The following is a 20233-nucleotide window of genomic DNA, read 5'->3' on the forward strand; positions in this document are numbered from 1 at the left end:
GTCTTTTATCCAAACCACCAAAACTCTCTCCATATCAGCAATAAGGCTGTTTTGCTTTCTAATCATTCAGGTGTTCAGTGGAGAAGCACTTTTAATTTCCTTCAAGAACTTTTCCTTTGTAGTCACAACTTGGCTGACTAGTGCAAGAGGCCTCACTTTTGGACAGTCTAGGCAGCATGCCTTCCTCACTAAGTCTAGTCGTCTCTAACTTTTGATTTAAAGTGAACGACCTGTGATTCATCCTTTCCCTTGAATACTCAGAGGCCTCTGCAATGTTATTAACTGGCCTAATTTTAGGTTTTGTTGTGTCTCAGGGAATATGCAGGCCCTAGAAGAGGCAGAGGGATGGGGAATGATCAATTAGGGGACAGGTCAGAACAAATACAACATTTATTAAGTTTTCTGTCTCCTATGGGATTATTAGTTCACGAGAATTGTATCATCAAAGGCCACAGATCACAGATCACCCTAACAGATATAATAATAATGACATTTTGAAATATTGAGAGAATTATTATAATTTGACATAAAGACACAAAGTGAGCGAATGAGGTTGGAAAAAATGGCACCAGTAGATTTGCTTGACACCCAGTTGCCACAAATTTCCAGTTTGTAAAAAGTGCCAACATCTACAACGTGCAATAAAGCAAAGCCCGACAAAATGAGGTCTAGCTATAATGTGACAGTCGTTGAGATCATATTCTTCTCTTTTCCCAGGCCTCGTTTTCATCACTAATCTTTTAGTTGGTGATATAGTGACTTTTAGTCTTTCAGTGTCTTTTTTGTCTTTAATATAGTAGTTTTTGTCATTTGTGGCCCCTGGAGTCTCTACTCAGTTGGGTTAGTGGCTAGTTAAAGATGAACACTTATTTCTTGTAAATGTCTGGAATCGATAACTCCAGTCATTGCTGAGGGTTTCTGTGCATGCAGGGGTGTTCCTTCAACACTAATCCCGGGAGTTGGCAACTCTACCTCTCCTTCCTGTTCATGCAGTCTCTGAAGATCAACCAGAGGTGAGATACAGGGATTTCTCAGGTCTTTTCTCCATCATTTGCAAAGCCTTGTAAGTGGATTCTTCCAGGGAATGAGTAAATGTGTCTAAAAAGAATAATTCTTTAGGAATGAGGCTTTAAAAATATTCTAAATTCTCTTTTGCTTCTTGTGGTGTCAGAAATGTGCCCTTTCATTTCTCAAGACTGTTGACCTAGAGTGTCAGGGATAGAACTTGTAAAAGTTAAAACTGTATCTGTCCAGAGTTGCTGGAGGTTTTGCTTTATTTCTACAGTCCAGAAAATGTTCATTTCAACAATTTTACTTTTTTTTTTTTCTCCTTTGCATTTACGGAGAGGTGAATTTTCAGACATCTTTATTTTACCATGTTCTCTGACACCTGTGTTTAACTTTAGTTTTATTTGTTGGTTTCTAGATAAAGGAATCAGAATTGGATTTCTAGGGCACAGGCTATGAACAGTTGTGTGGCTTTCTATAATAATAATCTATCGTTTCCCACAACTGTACCACAGCATGAAGTATGTGTGTTGCTACAACATACCATATTTTATTTGATCACAATTAAATGACTAATTTAGCAAATATAAGATGACCTGTTCAAAGTTGTTTTAGTTTATATTTTTGTTGCTAAGTAGTTCAATTTTCATGTGTTCATTTAATATTTTTATTTTCTCTAACTTGAACCTGGTGATAAATAGATAATCTTTAAGTTTTTTAGCTTAAAAAATGAAACCTGAAGTCTTATATTATTTCTTTTTTGCCATATACAGTGAAAATAATTAAGCAAATTTGCCTTATGAATTTCTGCTTTTCTTCAAAGATGATAAAATCATACTTTATTCAAATGTTACTAAATTGCTTAAATAATGTTTGACTAAATGTTATATTTCAGGCTAAGTTTTATAGTTTTAAAATATTTTAAGATTTTAAAAATTCTGTGATCAATCAGGAATTTAGCTGGATATATTATTGTACTGATAAAGTGGTTTTGAGGAGTCACTGCTATTGGAATATTGTTTAGTAATACCAGTTAATCATGGAGACAGAAATACCAAAGAGCAGCCCTTTATTTGAATCAATGTTTGTAAGTGTCTGTCTCATATACAAATCTATGTAGAATCTGACTATATTTATTGGGCTCATTATTTCACTGATGCATAGTCCCTCCTTCCTTCTTTACTGTCATTCCTCAGTGAGTATATACTAACCCTGCTATAGCTGGGGTCCTGGGCTAGGTGTCAAATATATTATGGCTATATAATAGAATATGTTCTCTGAGCTGATGAAATGTATGTGTTGAAGGAAAGAGATACAGGATTCCTGCTGGTGATGGAGGAACTGGATTATTAATGCTGAAGTTTGGAATATTCTTATTCTGTATATCATATGTTAATTTATTACAGAACAACCCTCAATTGTCTTTACTCTGATTTTGTAGTTTGCATATAAATCATTTTTTAAAAAGATTTCTTTGTGACATCTACAATATTTCTAACATTGTTTACTGACATCTTACCTTGTAATTTAATTTGTTATTTATAGATCTGGCTTTTGTATAGAATAAGAACTGTCTCTTCTCTCTTCATTGATCTATGATTTTATTTATGGCAACTGCCTTTTAAGTATTTCCCTTGCAATATTCAGTGAAATGAAATTCAACTGCTCATAGGGCTTAGGCCATCTCTCTACTACAAAGGCATGCAAATCCTTATCATTTTCAGATTTCCTTTGAGATTATTATCTACTTTTAAAATATAGAAATAATTATTGAGTGTCAAGATAGTACTAGTATTTTTATGTTATTAAATTGGAAAAGTTAGATGCACTTTATAACTTTTTCTAATTTTCTCATGTGGAACATAATTTAAGCTTGTTTAAACATTTTTATATCCCAGTAATATTTGCACCATTCCAAAAATGCTTTTCAAAAAGTAGATATAATTACTGAACATGATCCTACATAGTTAGTATTTTACGACTATAACAATACATCTTTTGATACATTTTTGTTTCATTGCTCCTGGCAGACTTGTTTGTTCTTTTTAAGAAATCATGAAAGATCATTTACATAACATCTTTTGTAAGCTCTTATCAATCATTTTGATTTTTAAGTGGAGGTTATACTATGTGTAAATAATTTTAGCCATTTCCTATCATATATCATATTTTTTCCACAGTGTAACTCTAATAATAAGCTGCTCTACATCACAAAACCAATCTTACTGTGCTGTTGAATTTTAAAATCCATGCAGAGCATAACCTTGGAAATTAGAGGAAATCTTTATTAAAGTTCTCCTAAAAGCATTGAAGAGGGACCACACTATTAAACAGAAGAACTTCTATTAAAATTATTAATGTATTTATCATCCTGAATATCACCTATAATGACTTCCCATTCTCTGTTAGCCTTTTTAGGGGTGCATCACCCAAACTTTGTCTCTCAGCCATGTATCTTCCTAGTGCTTTCTTATGTCATTTAGTCTGTATCTCTTTTTTCTGATGCAAATTTTCTTCCCTAACCCTTACCAGTTCACTATGGAACAGGCTACTTGACTCAGGAAACAAATATTTTATTTTATTTTATTTTATGTTGTTTTTTATAGGTAAAACATGTCAGGAAATCAAGGCTCTCCGAGAGCAGGCAAGAAAGGCAGCACTCGCAGGTACCCCTACCTGTATAATTCCATCTGTTTTTTTTTTTTTTTTTTTGCTGTCATATATTCACCTTCTTATAAAAATTGTAAATGTGAAAAATTGTAGACATCCATGTGTTCATAATGTTTTATAGATGGGTATGTCTTAACTTTTCTTTTAAAAATGTTCATTTATTGATATTATATGATATATATTATTTGCTTTCCCTTTTCATTTTGGATAACGCATTCTTATAGAAGAGTGGATACAGTACACGTACATTTTGAGTAACTGATTATGAGGAAGCATCTGCATATCCTCTACTGGATATGGTAGACATATCCAGTTACTTGGAGACCTCCATGTGCCCACCTGAGCAGAACTTCATGCCATTGCACTTCTGGACATTGATGACACTAATTTCTTTGGTCTTTTAAAGTTTTAACTATAGTATTACATAAGTGTGCATTCCTGAAGATTTTGCATTAACTTTGCATGGTTATGAATTGTAATTACATATCATTAGTATTTATGTGTGGGCTGCCTTTGTTCAACATTATTTGTTACCTTGATCCATGTGACTTTGCTTTTTGTTCAGTGTTATTGGGGCGTTTCATTCATTTTCTTGTATCTTAATGCTCACTATGTTCCATTTTCAGACTTTCTTCTTTTAAAGGATATTTAGTTTATTTCCAGTTTGGAGTTATTTTAAAGAGTGTTTCTAGAAACATCCTCTTACAAATATCCCGAAGAAGTTCCACGTTCTTACATATGGTATTTGCACTTTGATTTTCCTAGATAATGCCACATTATCGTCCAAAGTCATTGTGTGGATTTATAGTGCCATGGCACTGGAAGAACATTCCAGTTGCTTAATTTTCTTGCCATGACACTGTATGATTAGACTTTTAAATTATTTAAAATCTTCATTTATGTAACAGTATCTAGTTATGGTCTCAATTTGAATTTCCTTAACTACTAAGTCATGCCCATCAAGACTCAGGCATGTTTGGGAATGTCTGTCTATCTGAAGGCTGGAGTGAAAATAAAGCTGAAAGGGAATTCTCAGGTCTAAATTATGGGAAAAGCTTATGTCATCACCATATAAACTGAAAGAAGGGAGCAGGGAAGGCTACCGAAATTGCGGTTATAATGTAAAAAGCGTACCAGCTTGAAAAATAGGGCATTTGCCTCCAATACCATTTAATGTCCAATGCTGTATTTGTGCCAGGCTGGAGAGCTACTGACAGTTATTTATTTAGACTTTTCCAATTATTTCCTTCCTGTGTTTCTCTTTAATGGCTTTATCTACACATTTATGTTTTCATTTTTATCAGTATTTTAAGTGTATGACTTATCTGCAATTAAACATTCACAATTCTGTATGTTATTTCTGACTATGTTTTGAACACCTCAAAAAGGTTTTCTTATCAAGTGTTTTCATTTTTTATAGTTTTTTATTCATTGACATTTGTTATTGGCAAATGTATTTAAAATTTTTCAAGTTAATTTGATGTGACTAGTGTCTGGGAAATTGGTTAAATAATGCAGGTAGTTTCTATTTGTTAAATTTTTTGCTTTGTTATCGTGTATCTTTAGATATTTATGTTCTTCATAAAATTTCATTACCTCTTGAATAGTATCTGTGTGGGATTCATATCTGTATCTATTTTGCTATATTCCATTCTTTGTATTCTATACCTCATTTACTCTTTCTGAGCTGCATATGATAGATAAATGATGGTGAGTTAAACACTTTCCCTATACTATTTCTTTAACTTCATCTTAATTTGAAGAGATACAGATTTCTTCTACTATGATATTCTGTTTTATTATGCACACATATAAATAGTTCATTCTTAACTATAGTTGTGGTAAGCCTGTTGAAGAGCACAGAGAAAACATTTAAAACTTGCTTTGCATTTTGGTTAGTATTTATATTACAATTTTTTTTTCAAGGACAGCAGTTCCCCATTATAGTTTTGTATCTTATATTGCTTGTTTAAAAAAAATCTATATTAACTGTATACTCAAATATTTATGTTTTTTCTTAAGGCAATGTCATATCACAAAGGTTGGGGCTATTTAGTGGCCCCAAAGAAGCTGTTGAAATTTTTCATGAAAGTAAAATGACCAATACTGAAGGTGAGGCCTAATGTATATTATATAGTAAATTACCTAAGCTATATTTACATTTACTAACTAGTTGTGATGTCAATGCTATATTTTTGAGAAATAAATTCTGTATATCATTGTTAACATAAAATAATATATATAAAGTTAAGAATATAATGTTAAAATATAGCATAGCAATTATACCAGTAATATTGCTATTCAATCTTGTTTTGTAATATTTGTTACATAATATCAAAAATGAATGAATTTTAAAGCATTTTTTAAATTACCTGTGCCAGGACTTAACAGGCACTAGATAAAAAACCTTTCCAGTTCACTAGGGAAATGTTTCTTTATCAAAATGTTTAATCATGATTTGGGGAAATTTCTGCTCTGGGGATTTTCAGTTTAACAGAATAAAATTTGAATAAGTTAGCATTATGAGTCTTTCATCTATTTCTGTACAATAGAAATCTTGAATAGAATTTTATGATCTTGGCTTAGAGCTTATTGCCTGTAGTTAGATATAGACCATAATTAGTTTAGGACAGATTTTTGAAATATCAAATGAATGATTAATGAACCAAATTAATTCAAGACACTGGGATATACACATGCTAATAGGGTACACAGATATTTATGAACCCACATTCCTGGGATGTGTATAATCTTGCAAGGAAAATAAAATAAAAATACATACAACAGTTTTATAATTCAACAGAAAGTAATGGTTAAATAGAGTAGCACAGAACCACACAGGCTGTACACACCAATACCATGAGCAAGAAGTGTCCTCAGTATTTTGAGGAAATGCTTCCAGGCGTTAAGAGAAGTGTTAATGAATGAAAAAAGATTTGAACTGAAGCTTTAAGAATGTATTTGTGTGTGAAAAGAAAAGAGAGGGGTGGATTTATGCAAACAGGACAGAATGTGTCAACTAGCAGGGATGAAGTCACAGAAAATATGGGGAAAATAGATTACTTTGATGATAACAGAGGAAGGATTCAGAAATGTGAAGAGAGTTGGTTGCTTTAATAAATTAAACTACAAATGATTGAAGCACAAAGAACAACTTGAATTTGGGAACAAAAGGGTGAACTTTATTTATTTCTCAGTCTGTAATCATATACATATATATGTGACTATATAATCTGTATGACTATATAATATATAGGTATATATCTATATGACTATATAATATATAGGTATATATATATCTATATGACTATATAATATATAGGTATATATATATATCTATATGACTATATAATATATAGTGACTATATATATATAGTGGTGTTGCATGACCAAATCCTTCACTTGCAAAGTCTGAGTGTGCTGTGCAAAATTATTTGGCTGCCGAGGAAATTGGGAAAGTGATTACCTTATTACTATAGTTCAGGCTTATGGTGACAAGAACCTGATCAATGAAGAATCAGTGGATATGAGAAGGATCAGAGATTGCAGGGATTAGATTAATATTACAAAAGTTTTAAGAGTTGGTATCTGATTAGTCCCCTAAAGGGACAGACTAGTTACTGTAGACAGATGTGGGAACTTGAATGAAAAATGGGGACTTCAAAGATGATTTAACTGAGGGGTTGGGGATTTACCTCAGTGGAAGAGTGCTTGCATGGCAAGTGCAAGGCCCAGCACCGAAAAAAAAAAAAAAAGATGATTTAACTGTTTCAGACTTTTTTTGTTCTTTTTATTTTATTTTATTTTATCATTTTTACATTTACCTACATGTGTATACATTGTTTGGGCCGCCTCCCTCCCAGCCCCACCGAGCTTCTGAGCAGAACCAGTTCTGCCCTCTTTTTCTCTGATTTTGTTGAAGAGAAAACATAAGAGATAATAAGAAAGACAAAGCATTTTTGCTAGTTTGAAGTAACGATAGCTATACAGAGAGATTCCTAGTGTTGCTTCCATGCACTTGTATATTGCAAGCCACACTGGTTCATCTCTGCCAGACCTCTTTGCTACTTCCTGGCTCCATTCCCATAATGACCTCTGCAGTTTAAGGTTACTGTATTTGCTCCTCTACAGTGAGCACATTTAAGTTTTAGGTTTCCTTCCTTTTTCCTATTCATCCCATGTACATTATCCCCTTAGCGTGACCCATGTCCAATAATATTACTGCATTTGTTTTAGGTCTATAGTCACATATGAGGGAGAACATACGATTTTTGGTCTTCTGAGCCTGGATAACTTTGCTTAAGATGATGTTCTCCAGTTCCATCCATTTACTTTTGAATGACAAACTTTCATTCTCCTTCATGGCTGAGTAAAATTCCATTGTGTATAAATACCACATTTTCTTAATCCATTCATTGGTGGTGGGACATCTTGGCTGTTTCCATAACTTGGCTATTGTGAATAGTGCTGCAATAAACATGGGTGTGCAGATGCCTCTGGAGTAACCTGTGTCACATTCCTTTGGGTATATCCCCAGGAGTGGTATTGCTGGATCATATGGCAGATCTATGTTTAATTTTTTAAGAAGCCTCCATATTGTTTTTCATAGTGGTTGTACTAACTTACATTCCCACCAGCAGTTTAAGAAGGTTCCTTTTTCCCTGCATCATCATCAACATTTGTTTTTGGTGGTGTTCTTGATGGTAGCAATTCTAACAGGAGTGAGGTGGAATCTTAGTGTGGCTTTGATGTGCATTTCCTTTATGGCCAGGGATGGTGAGTATTTTTTCAAGTGTTTTTTCACCATGTGGACTTCTTCCTTTCAAAAAGTTCTGTTTAGTTCAGTTGCCCACTTCTTTGTTGGTTCATTGATTTTGGGGCAGTTTAGTTTTTTGAGCTCCGTGTATATTCTGGTTATCAGTCCCTTGTTTGATGTATAGCTAGCAAAGATTTTCTCCCATTCTGTAGGTGGTCTCTTCAATTTAGAGACCATTTCTTTTGTTGCGCAGAACCTTTTTAGTTTCATATAATCCTATTTGTCCATCCTTTCTCTTAGTTGCTGGGCTGCTGGAGTTCTACTGAGGAAGTCCTTGCCTATAACTATTGCTTGCAGAGTATTCCCTGCTTTTTGTGTACTAACTTCAAGGTTTCAAGTCTAATATTAACATCCTTAATCCACTTTGAGTTGATACTAGTACAGGGTGATAGAAATAGATCTAGTTTCAGTTTTCTGCAGCAGATAACCACTTTTCAACAGTATTGGTTGAAGAGGTTGTCCATTTTCCATTGTATGTTTTTGGCATCTTTGTCAAAAATAAGGTGGGCATAGCTGTGTGGATTCATGTCTGGGTCCTCTATTCTGTGCCACTGTCCTTCATATCTGTTTTTGTGCCAGTACCATGCTTTCATTGCTGTTGCTCTGTAGTATAATTTGAGTCAGGTATTGTGATAACTTCAGTACTGCTCTTGTTGCTTAGTACTGCCATGGCTATTCTCAGTGTTTGGTGTTTCCAAATGAACTTTAGGGTAGATTTTTTAATCTCTGTGATGAATGTCATTGGAATTTTGATGGGAATTTCATTGAACATGTGGATTGCTTTTGGCAGCATAGCCATTTTTACTATGTTGATTCTGCCAATCCATGAGCACGGGAGATCTCTCCACCTTCTATAGTCTTCCTCAGTCTCTTTCTTCAGAAGTTTGTAGTTCTCCTTGTAGAGGTCATTCACATCCTATGATAAGTTTATTCCTAGGTATTTGATTTTTTTTTTAGGCTATTGTAAATGGAATTATTTTCCTGTATTCTTTATCAATTTGTTCATTGTTAGTATTTAGAAAGGCTATTGATTTTTGTAAGTTGATTTTGTATCCTGCTACATTGCTGAAGCTGTTAATGGTGTCTAAGAGTTTTTGGGTGGAGTTTTTTGGGTCTTTGAGGTATAGGACCATGTCTCTGCAAAAAGAGATACTTTGATTATTTCTTTACCTATTTGTATTCCTTTTATTTCTTCTTATTGCCTTATTGCTCTGGGTGGGAGTTCCAGGACTATGTTGAATAGGAGTGGGGGAATAGATATCCTTGTCTCTTTCCTGACTTTAGGGGAAATGTTTCAGTTTTTCCCCATTAAGTATGATGTGACAAACATGTAGCCTTTATAATGTTGAAGTGCATTTCTTCTATTCCTAGTTTTCTTAGAGCTTTTATCGTGAAGTGGTGTTGAATCTTATCAAAGGCTTTTTCTACTTTTATTGAGATGATCAAGTGGTTTTTGTCTTTGCCTCTAAAATGTGCTATAGTACATTTATTGATTTGTGTATGTAGAAATCATCCCTGCATTGCTGGGAGAAAGCTAACTTGGTCATGTGAATGATCTTTCTGATATGCTGTTGGATTTGGTTTGCCATTATTTTATTAAGGATTTTTGCATAATGCAGAGAAACTAAAGCAGATACCTTAAAGCAACTGAGGCCAATAGGAAAAGGGGACCAGGAACTAGAGAAAAGGTTAGATTAAAAAGAATTAACCTAGAAGGTAACACCCACGCACAGGAAATCAATGTGAGTCAATGCCCTGTATAGCTACCCTTATCTCAACCAGCAAAACCCCTTGTTCCTTCCTATTATTGCTTATACTCTCTCTACAACAAAATTAGAGATAAGGGCAAAATAGTTTCTGCTGGGTATTGAGGGGGGGAGCGGGAGGGGGTGGAGTGGGTGGTAAGGGAGGGGGTGGGGGCAGGGGGGAGAAATAAACCAAGCCTTGTATGCACATATGAATAATAAAAGAAAAATGAAAAAAAAAAATAAAATTTATCGAGCATTAAATCCCAAAAAAAAAAAAAAAAAGTGAGAAACATCATAAAAAAAAAAAGGATTTTTGCATTGATGTTCATTAAGGAGATTGGCCTATAGTTCTCCTTTTTGATGTGTCCTTGTGCGGTTTGGGGGTTAATGTAATACTGTCTTCATAGAATGAGTTAGGCAGTATTCCTTCCCTTTCTGTTTCATGGAAAAGTTTAAGGAGTATTGGTATTAGTTGTTCTTTAAAGGTCTGGAAGAATTCAGCTTAGAATCTGTTAGATCGTTTTTGGGAGAGTCTTTATTTCTGCTTCCATTACATGTTATGGATCTGTTTAGGTGATTAATATATTCTTGGTTCAGTTTTGGATGGTCATAAGTATCTAGAAATTTGTCTATTTCTCTGAGATTTTCCAACTTACTGGAATATAGGTTCTCAAAGTAGTCTCTGATGATTTCCTTTGTGTTTGTTGTTATCACCCTTTTTTGTTTCTGATTTTACTAATTTGGGTCTTTTCCCTCCTCACTTTAGTCAGATTTGCCAGGGGTTTGCCAATCTTGTTTATTTTTTCAAAGAACCATCTTTTAGTTTCATTGATTTTTTTGTAAGGTTTTATTGGTCTCTATTTCATTAATATTGGCCCTTATTTTTAGTATTTCTCTTCTGCTTATTTTGGGTTTTGCTTGTTCTTGTTTTTCTAGGATTTTGAGATGTAGCATTAGGTTATTTATTCGAGATTTTTCTGTCCTTTTAATATTTGCACTCATGGCTATAAACTTTCCTGTAGGACTGCCTTTGTTGTGTCCCATAGTGAGGAAGGAGGGAAGGAAATCAGACTGAGTGGAATGAGATGAGTTTTGCTGGCCTTGACACAACCCAAGTGTTTAAAATAAAATAGATTGAAGGCAGTTAACAGGTTAGCCAATCGTTTCATCTTGGAATGACTTTGCTCCTTTATCATTCTTTTATTTTCATATCTTTCCTGCGTCTCCTGTATGGATTGGGCACCATTCTTATCCCATCAAAGGCCTCCCATCCTGGAGCTCCCTCTGAATGCCTCCTATTTTTCCCATGTTTACTGATCATACAAATGTGCTTTTCTTTTCCTCTCTTGCCATTCTGGCTTTGGCATTTAAACTTACTAATGTGAATTTATTTATTTGTCTGTGGTATAGCAATTTGCAATAGGTGCATTCTAGCTTTTTTTTTTTAATATAGGAAAAAGAACATAAAAAATTTATTATGTGTCTAAGGCATGGGACTGTTGATCTTTCTCTCATCTTGCCTACATTATAGATGTTAGGATTGGGCTAGGAAATCATTTCTTTATCTTAAATTGCCAGTTTGTTATTAATTTATTAAATTGTCATGTTTAAGGAATATGTGGAGAAATAAGCAAAAAGGTTAGAAAAAGTCATTAAGGAAAGAGAATATGTCAAGGAAGAATTGTCTACAATGCTTTGTTGTATGAAGAGTTAGAAGGAAGATGATACAAGAGAATTCTGGCTCTACAGTATGGTCAATCTCTTTATTAAACAAATTTAAAGTAATACAAATTTTTAAAAAATAAATACAATGTAATCCACTCCTTTTGAGTATGCAGATCATAGACTTTTGGCAAACATTCTCATACATTTTATTATCAATTGCTACCTTTCCAGAAAATTCCTTCATGTTCCTTTGTAGTCACTTTACCCCAATCCACAACCACTGATAGGATTTTAGACTTACATTCCAAAATTTAAAAATCAATGGAATCATTTCATTTGTATTCTTTTGTATTCAATTACTTTCAAAGAATCAGGAAAATGTCTGTGAGTGGCATCCATGTTGTTGCCTATATCAGAATTTTTCACATTTCATCGCACAGTAGGATTTCCTTATGTGAATGTTGTATACTTTTCTTAGCTCTTTAACCATTGATAGAAATTCTGGATTTTGTAATTTCAGGTATTATAAATAATGCTATTATAACATTTGTATGCAAGTCTTTTTATGGACATATTTTTCCATACTATAGGTAAATACATGAAAGTGGAACACTGAATTATATGCCAACTGTATATTTAACTTTTATAAGAAACTGTCAAACCATTTTCTAAACAGTTTATACCATTTTCCCAAGAGTTTATATTGTTTTCCATTTCCACCACCAGTGTGTGAGTTTCAGTTGTTCTACATCCTCACTAATATGTAGTCTTGTCAGTCTTTTTAATTTGAGGCATTATAGTGGTTATGAAGTGTTATTGAACTGTTAATTAAATTTTCATTTTCCTGGTGATTGATGATGTGGAGTATCTTTTCACAAGCGTAGTAGTCATTTGTAGATTGTTTTCTGTGAGAGTCCAAGTCTGATGCTCATTTTCTGAATAGTAAGTTGTAAATCTTCTCTACACATTCTGAATACAAGTCATTTCTCAGAGATTTTATAAATCACAGACTAGAGGGCACTGGGTTTTTGCAGCTCCTCTCTGCATTGCTTGGTATTCTTCGGTTGCCTGTTCTGAGGATTCCAGATGCTTCCACTGCTCAGTGAACTAACTGCTTCTCTGCAAATAGGTCTGCATGGTCTGCTCTGTTCCCAAATCTCTATGTTGCATTTGGGAAATTATCCCTTGGCAGAGATCTCAGTGATTGTAGAATTCAACCTCACAAGTTGTACTGTCTGTTTTCCAATTTCTGAAAACAGTTGTCTCCTCTTTGTAATTCATTTTTAGGGTTGTTTATAACTGGGAGACAAATTCCATCCCTGTAACTCTTTGATAGATTTTAATGCAAATACTGCTTAGTGGGTTTTAGGAATGAAGTTTCCATTAAGTGAAGAGAACACAAGCCAGAAAATAGCATGATAAAACAAATTGAAGAAATTATCTATTTATTCATTTATTCAACAATTTTTAAGGCACTGACTTTAGTTGTTCTCCCTAACAACTACAAAGCTTCATGGGAAAGACAGATAGTGAAATTGATAAATGTGATACAGCAAAATACAAGGTGATCATTGCAATACAGAGAAATAGAAAGTGCTGTAGGTTGACTTGATGTCGGAATAACCTGGGAATTTCTTATAGGAAAGGAGCCATGTAAGATAGATCTGAATATTTGTATAGGAAATTGTAATTTGAAGAAAAGAAGAGGCCATGAGAACAATGTGGTTACTGGTATAAACTGCTCATTTGAAAAAATGCTAGTCATAGCAAAATTTACTATAGATTAAGAGCTATAGGAAAGCCAGACAAAGTAACTGGAAGATCTGTGAGTTCTTGAGGGCAGGAAAAGTATATGTTTGAAACTGCAGATTTTGAAAGGACTGAAGCAAATGGCAGAAGGGAAGTCTGAACAGGGGCGTGTGCACATGGACTGAGGCTGGAGTAGAAGCAGTCCTTAGTCACCTCCAACTCTGAAACTCTATGCATATTATTCTGAATATTCAGTGATAAATAGCCACAGCAATGTTCGGTGAACCATAATAACTCCAATGTCAGTGAAAAGTGTTTTATCCATCCCCCATGCATAATAAAAAAATAAAGAGAGTTTTGTTTTCCATGAAAGACTGAAGATACTTTCTGATCATCAAAACAGAGACTTGGCACGGAAGAGAAATAACTTCTACGCTCAAGAGCACTGACTTATTTTACACTTTGAAAGGAAATCAAAATGTTAAAAGGTGTAACGATGTGAAAAGTTATTCAGCTAAGTTTTTCCTAAGAGCTTGAGATAAACGAGTAATAACATAATTGTGACGGTTATAAAGGAAGTACATATTAAAAGCGGAAGGGAAGTAGTGATAAAATGTTAAATTATTGAGACTCTGAATAAATTATGCAAAGATCAAATCCATTTAGCAGAGAGAGTTGACAATCTATAAACACGGTATTTTTATTTCATTTGCCCATACTGTCAGCCAGGTCATATTTTTCCTCAATGAAAGTTTCATGTTACAGAGTCTAGCAAACCTCAACTCTGGCTTAGAGCCAGAAGGATCTTAAGTTTTATGTATTGATTCTGAGCCAGAAAGCTGGACTTGGGGGCATATTTTAGAGATAAAGAGAGTCGTACCTGAGTTCAACTCTTAAATACCCTGATCATTTGTGCATAAGCTGAATAAGGAATACTTTCATCAATTTGCATTTGACTAAAACTATTGATTCATTGTATCATGGAATTTTAGGTGAAAAAGATCTTATATAACCCCTACCAGCTAAAGAGGTACAGCTAGTTATTTGTCAAGTGCGAAATAAATGCGCATAGACATCTACTTCAGTGAAAAAAAAAATCACTTAATCCAAAAAGAGTAAGTTCTAATATGCATGCATTGCAATAAAAACCAAATTCTTGTTCTCACTAGTCCTGCTTATAATTCATGTTTTTCTTTATTTTATTTTATTTTTTCTTTTATTCATATGTGCATACAATGTTTGGCTCATTTCTCCCCCCTATGTCCCACCCTCTTTCTTACCCCCCTACCCCTCCCTCTCCTCCCCACCCCCTGGCTACCAGACAGAAACTATTTCGCCCTTATCTCTAATTTTGTTGAAGAGAGAATATAAGCAATAATAGGAAGGACCAAGGGTTTTTGCTAATTGAGATAAGGATAGCTATACAGGGAATTGACTTGTATTGCTTTCTTATACATGTGTGTTACCTTCTAAATTAATTCTTCTTGAGCTAACCTTTTGTCTAGTTCCTGGTCCCCTTCTCCTATTGGCCTCTGTAACTTTAAAGTATCTGCATTAGTTTTTCTGTATTGAGGGCAACAAATGCTATCTAGTTTTTTGGGTGTCTTACCTATCCTCACCCCTTCCTTGTGTGCTCTCGCTTTTATCATGTGCTCATAGTCCAATCCCCTTGTTGTGTTTGCCCTTGATCTAATGTCCACATATGAGGGAGAACATACGATTTTTGGTCTTTTGGGCCAGGCTAACCTCACTCAGAATGATGTTCTCCAGTTCCATCCATTTACTTGTGAATAATAAGATTACATTCTTCTTCATGGCTGCATAAAATTCCATTGTGTATTGATTTAAGCTGTTATTTTTATTATTTCTCTCCTTCTATGTGTTTTGGGATTTGCCTGTTCTTGTTTATCTAGGAATTTGAGACCTATCATTAGGTCATTGATTTGAGATCTTTCAGTCTTTTTAATATATGCACTCATGGCTATAAATTTGCCTCTCAGGACTTCCTTTGCTGTGTCCCATATGTTCCCGTAGGTTGTGTTTTCATTTTCATTGACTTCCAGAAAGCTTTTAATTTCCTCTTTTATTTCATCAATGACCCATTGTTCATTAAGCAATGAGTTATTCAGTTTCCAGCTGTTTGCATATTTTTTGTCTTTGTTTTTGTTGTTGAGTTCTAGTTTTGTTGCATTGTGATCAGATAGAATGCGTGGTATAATTTGTATTTTCTTATATTCACTGAGACTTGCTTTGCACCCTAGGATATGATCTATTTTGGAGAAGGGTCTGTGGGCTGCTGAGAAGTATGTATATTGTGTAGAAGTTGGATGAAATGTTCTGTAGACATCAAGTATGTCCATTTGATCTATGGTGTGTTTTAGATCTAGGATTTCTTTATTGACTTTTTGTTTGATGACATATCTATTGATGATAGTGGGGTGTTAAAGTCTCCCATGACCACTGTGTTGGAGTTAATATATGTTTTTAGGTCCTTCAGGGTATGTTTGATGAAATTGGGTGTGTTGACATTGGGTGCATATAGGTTAATAATTGTTATTTCCTTTTGGTCTATTTCCCCTTTTTTTAGTATGGAATGTCCTTCTTTATCTCATTTGATCAATGTAGGTTTGAAGTCTACTTTGTCCAAGATAAGTATTTCTACTCCTGCCTGTTTTGGGGGGCCATTGGCTTGGTAAATCTTCTTCCAGCCTTTCATCCTAAGCCTATGCTTATGTCTATTGATAAGATGGGTCTCCTGTAAGCAACAAATTGTTGGATCTTCCTTTTTAATCCAGTTCATCAAATGGTGCCTTTTGATGGGGGAATTAAGCCCATTAACATTGTTAGTACTGATAGGTATGTGGTGATTCCTGTCATTTAGTTGCCTACTTGTTTGAGAGTTTGTGTGTAGCTATATCGATGTTACTCTCTACTGTCTTGCTTTTTCTTTTCCTGTGGTTTGGTGCTGCCTGCCCTTTCATGGTTATGTTGGGTTTCAATTTCTGTGTGCAGAATCCCTTGAAGAATCTTTTGTAGTGGTGGCTTTGTGGTCATATATTGTTTTAGTTTCTGCTTATCTTGGAAGATTTTTACTGTTCCATCTAGTTTGAATGATAGTTTTGCTGGGTAGAGTATCCTAGGGTTGAAAATATTTTCATTCAGTGCCCAGAAGACCTCACCCCAAGCTCTTCTTGCTTTTAATGTTTCTGTTGAGAAGTCTGCTGTGATTTTCATGGGTTTACCTTTGTACATTATTTGTTTTTTCTCTCTTACAGCCTTCAATGTTCTTTTTCTAGTCTCTGTACTTGTTTTAATGATAATATGCTGTGGGGTAGTTCTATTTTGGTCAGGTCTTTTTGAAGTTCTCGAGGCCTCCCGTACCTGTATGTGCATATTTTTCTCTACATTTGGGAAATTTTCTGTTATTATTTTGTTGAATACATTAGCATTCCTTTTGCTTGCACCTCTTCTCCTTCTTCAATGCCCATGATTCTCAGGTTTGGTCTTTTGATGGAGTTGGTGAGTTCTTGCATTTTCTTTTCACAGGTCTTAGGTTGTTTAACTAATAGTTCTTCAGTTTTTCCTTTAATTACCATTTCATCTTCAAGTTTTGAGATTCTGTCTTCTGCTTGTTCTGTTCTGCTGGATTGGCCTTCCATTTTGTTTTGCATTTCTGTTTTGTTCTTTTTTCTGAGATTTTCCATATCCTGAGTCCCTTCCTCTTTAATATTGTCTGTTTTCATCCTGAGTTCATTTATCTCTTTATTTATTGTGTTCTTTGTTTCACTTTGGTGTTTATATAGTGCTCCTTTAGTTTCTTTTATTTCTTTTGCTTTTTCAAATTCTCTATTTTTGTTGTCTTAGAATTTCTTGAGTGTCTCCTGTACATTTTGGTTGACCGTATCCAGTATCATCTCTATAAAATTCTCATTGATTACTTGCAGGATTTCTTCTTTCAGAGTGTTCTTGTGGGCTTCATTGGGTTCTTTGGCATAGTTTATCTTTGTTTTGTTGGAGTCTGGATCTGAGTGTCTGTTTTCTTCATTTCCCTCTTGTTCCTGTGCTAATTTATTATTTGGGGGGGAAAATGGTTTTCCTCTTTCTTCCATCTTCCCATCATTACCCTTACTAATGTTTCTGTCCCTGTACTGTGTGTAATTTAGTATTGTCTAGCTTGTAATAGTAACAATGATGATATCTAGAATGGAAGGGTGAGAGGAGAGGGAAAGCAAAGAAGGTAAAGAAAAAAGGAAAACAAAACAAACCAAACAAGAAAATACAGCCAAAGACATAAACAGGGAGAGATAGTGTGCTAATTAACAGTAAGCTAAATAGGCATTAGAGAGACAGAGAGAGGATAAATAAAAAAGAAAATCCCCAAGTTCAAATGCAATGAAGTTTCAGTCTCAATAATTTTGTGTTAGTCCTTCAGTCTCCAGTCCTGGTGTTGGTGTCTGAGAAGTAGTTCTGTTGTTGTCTTATCAAAGGGGAAACAAACAGACAAACAAACAAACAAAATTCCCAAGTTCAAATGCAATACAGTTTCAGTTAGTCCTTCAGCATCCAGCCCTAGTTCAGTCATCTCATCAAAGGAAGAGAGAAAAAAAAAAAGGAGTCTTGAGACAGCTTTGTAAATGTCTATCTGAGGCTGTGGCTCACCTGCCACTTACTGTCAGCCATCTGCTGCTGCAGGCTTTATTTATTGCAGATCTGAGGAGTGAGCTTTACACTAACCTAGCCCCGCAGGATTTGTTTATTTAGAGTTCTCCTGGATGCATGCCCCTTTTGTTTTCTCCAATATACAGCCCTACCTGCCTGTTGCAATTGCAGTCTTTTTTTACTTAGAGTTCACATGGGGAGGTGCCCTCCCCCACTCTCCAGTGGAACATGCCATGCTTTAGCCGCAGTTGGAAGCCTTCCCCTCTCCAAGCACACTGAGGGAGGTTCTCCCACTCCTGCCTTCTCTGACTGGCTTGTTTATTTACAGTTCGAGTGAGGGAGTGACACTCCCCCACTCTGTGGAGCTCAGGGCACCCTGCCCTCTTTGCTATGTGTCTTTATTTTTTTCATCTGCTTATTTTTTATTCAGTTTGGTTTTTTTCCTTTTTCCCTGGGTGGGGGGTCAGTCTGTCCAGGGGGCTATGCTTATCTGTCCCAGGGTTGTTTGTGGGAGTACCACATGCCACTTAGCTTACCTGGTGGTCTGCTTCCCCCAGGCAGGTTAGGAGCTGGTGCCTGGTGGCGTGGGAGCCCTCCTGGTTTCTCCGTTTAATGTGGAGTGGGGATGCTATGCGTGGGCTGGGGGTGTGGAGGTGTTGGAGTTTTGCCTCTTCTTGGTGGTTTTTCCTGCAAGGTGGATCTCCAGCATCTCTCCAAGATTTTACTTTGGAAGCATACTTTCTGCTTCCTCCCTCTAGTTGCCATCTTGGAATCTCTCTGATGTCATGTTTTTCACAGCTTTTAGAGCAAATTTAATTTCATGTCTTCTACTTCATGATATGTAAAATGTTAATCCTACACCACAGGAGTGTTATGGAAATTAATTAGTATTCACAAAATGAGACTGAAATTGGCACAGCCAAGAAAAATATGAAATGAATCATTGCTATTTTTATTTTCCCTACACTTAATGAAGCAAAACAAATATTTTGATTATAACAGCAACTGCCTGCTTGTTAAATGAGAATCCAAATCTTCCTAATACTAGGGGGAGGGCCATCACGTTCTTGTCAAGAGGTTTGAATAGGAGATCAATAGGAAATTTTTATCAGCTTGCTGTTTGGTCCTTTGACTAGTACAGAGATTAAAATATGCATCTTTAAATGAACTAAAAGGAAAGATGGAAGATATCACACACAAAATAGTCATAGCAAGTATCTGTGTTCAGAATATGGTCAAAGCAAACTAAAACACATCAGAATAGTAGCAGCTATAACTGAAGCAATGTAACATCTAAGCCTTTATTTCTTCATCTATGAAAGCAAGACAAAATCATATTTGGTAAGATTTCTGCAAGGACTAAATGAAATGTGCCATCAAAAGTGCTTAGCTTTGGGCTACATAGTGAGTTCCAGCCTGGGCTACATAGCAAGACCTTATGTCAATAAAAACAAAAAACAACAAGTGCTTAGATTAGCCTCATCTCTGGCATAGTTTAGTGCCCCCAAAATATTAGTGTTGTCCTAAAACTATTTGTCAGTATACAGTAGAATACATATATATAAAAAATACATTTGGTAGGAAGAATTATTTAGAAATGAAACAGATAGGTCATTTTCATAAAGGTTGTGTTTTTGGAGGATAAGATTTCATTTAAAAGACCTAAAACACTGCAGTTGAAAATGAAGATATTGAGAATGCTTACCATCTCTATGGAGTGGCATGGAAACAAGAGACATTACTTCTCTGTTCCCCAAGGTCAACTGAAACATGGACACCACACTGTTCTCATTGATACACCTAGTACATTTTGTGTCTCTCATTTAAGATCAGTGATTGCCACTATGCCCCACCCGACAGAGTCCTCAGAGTGATAAGGACTGCAAGTAAGCACTTTGGTGGAGTTTCATGGACAGCT

The 20233-nt window shown here is 35.1% G+C and overlaps 1 protein-coding gene across 12 annotated transcripts in view; it reads left to right on the forward strand.

Moving 5' to 3' along the window:
• The window catches only part of Ccdc178 (coiled-coil domain containing 178), a 200870-nt gene that overhangs the window by 48187 nt on the left and 132450 nt on the right, over positions 1-20233 (forward strand). For 8 of the 12 annotated variants that reach the window (XM_074070056.1, XM_074070058.1, XM_074070057.1 and 5 more), the window contains 2 exons: positions 3615-3674; positions 5701-5790. In XM_074070056.1, the coding sequence (XP_073926157.1) occupies positions 3615-3674; positions 5701-5790 (150 nt within the window). Of the gene's footprint in view, positions 1-930; positions 1014-3614; positions 3675-4304; positions 4420-5700; positions 5791-20233 lie in introns of all 12 variants that reach the window. The other 4 variants (XM_074070064.1, XM_074070067.1, XM_074070062.1 and 1 more) reach the window with 2 other exon arrangements.

The sequence above is a fragment of the Castor canadensis genome, chromosome 4 (genome assembly GCF_047511655.1).
Source record: "Castor canadensis chromosome 4, mCasCan1.hap1v2, whole genome shotgun sequence".
NCBI lineage: Eukaryota > Metazoa > Chordata > Mammalia > Rodentia > Castoridae > Castor > Castor canadensis.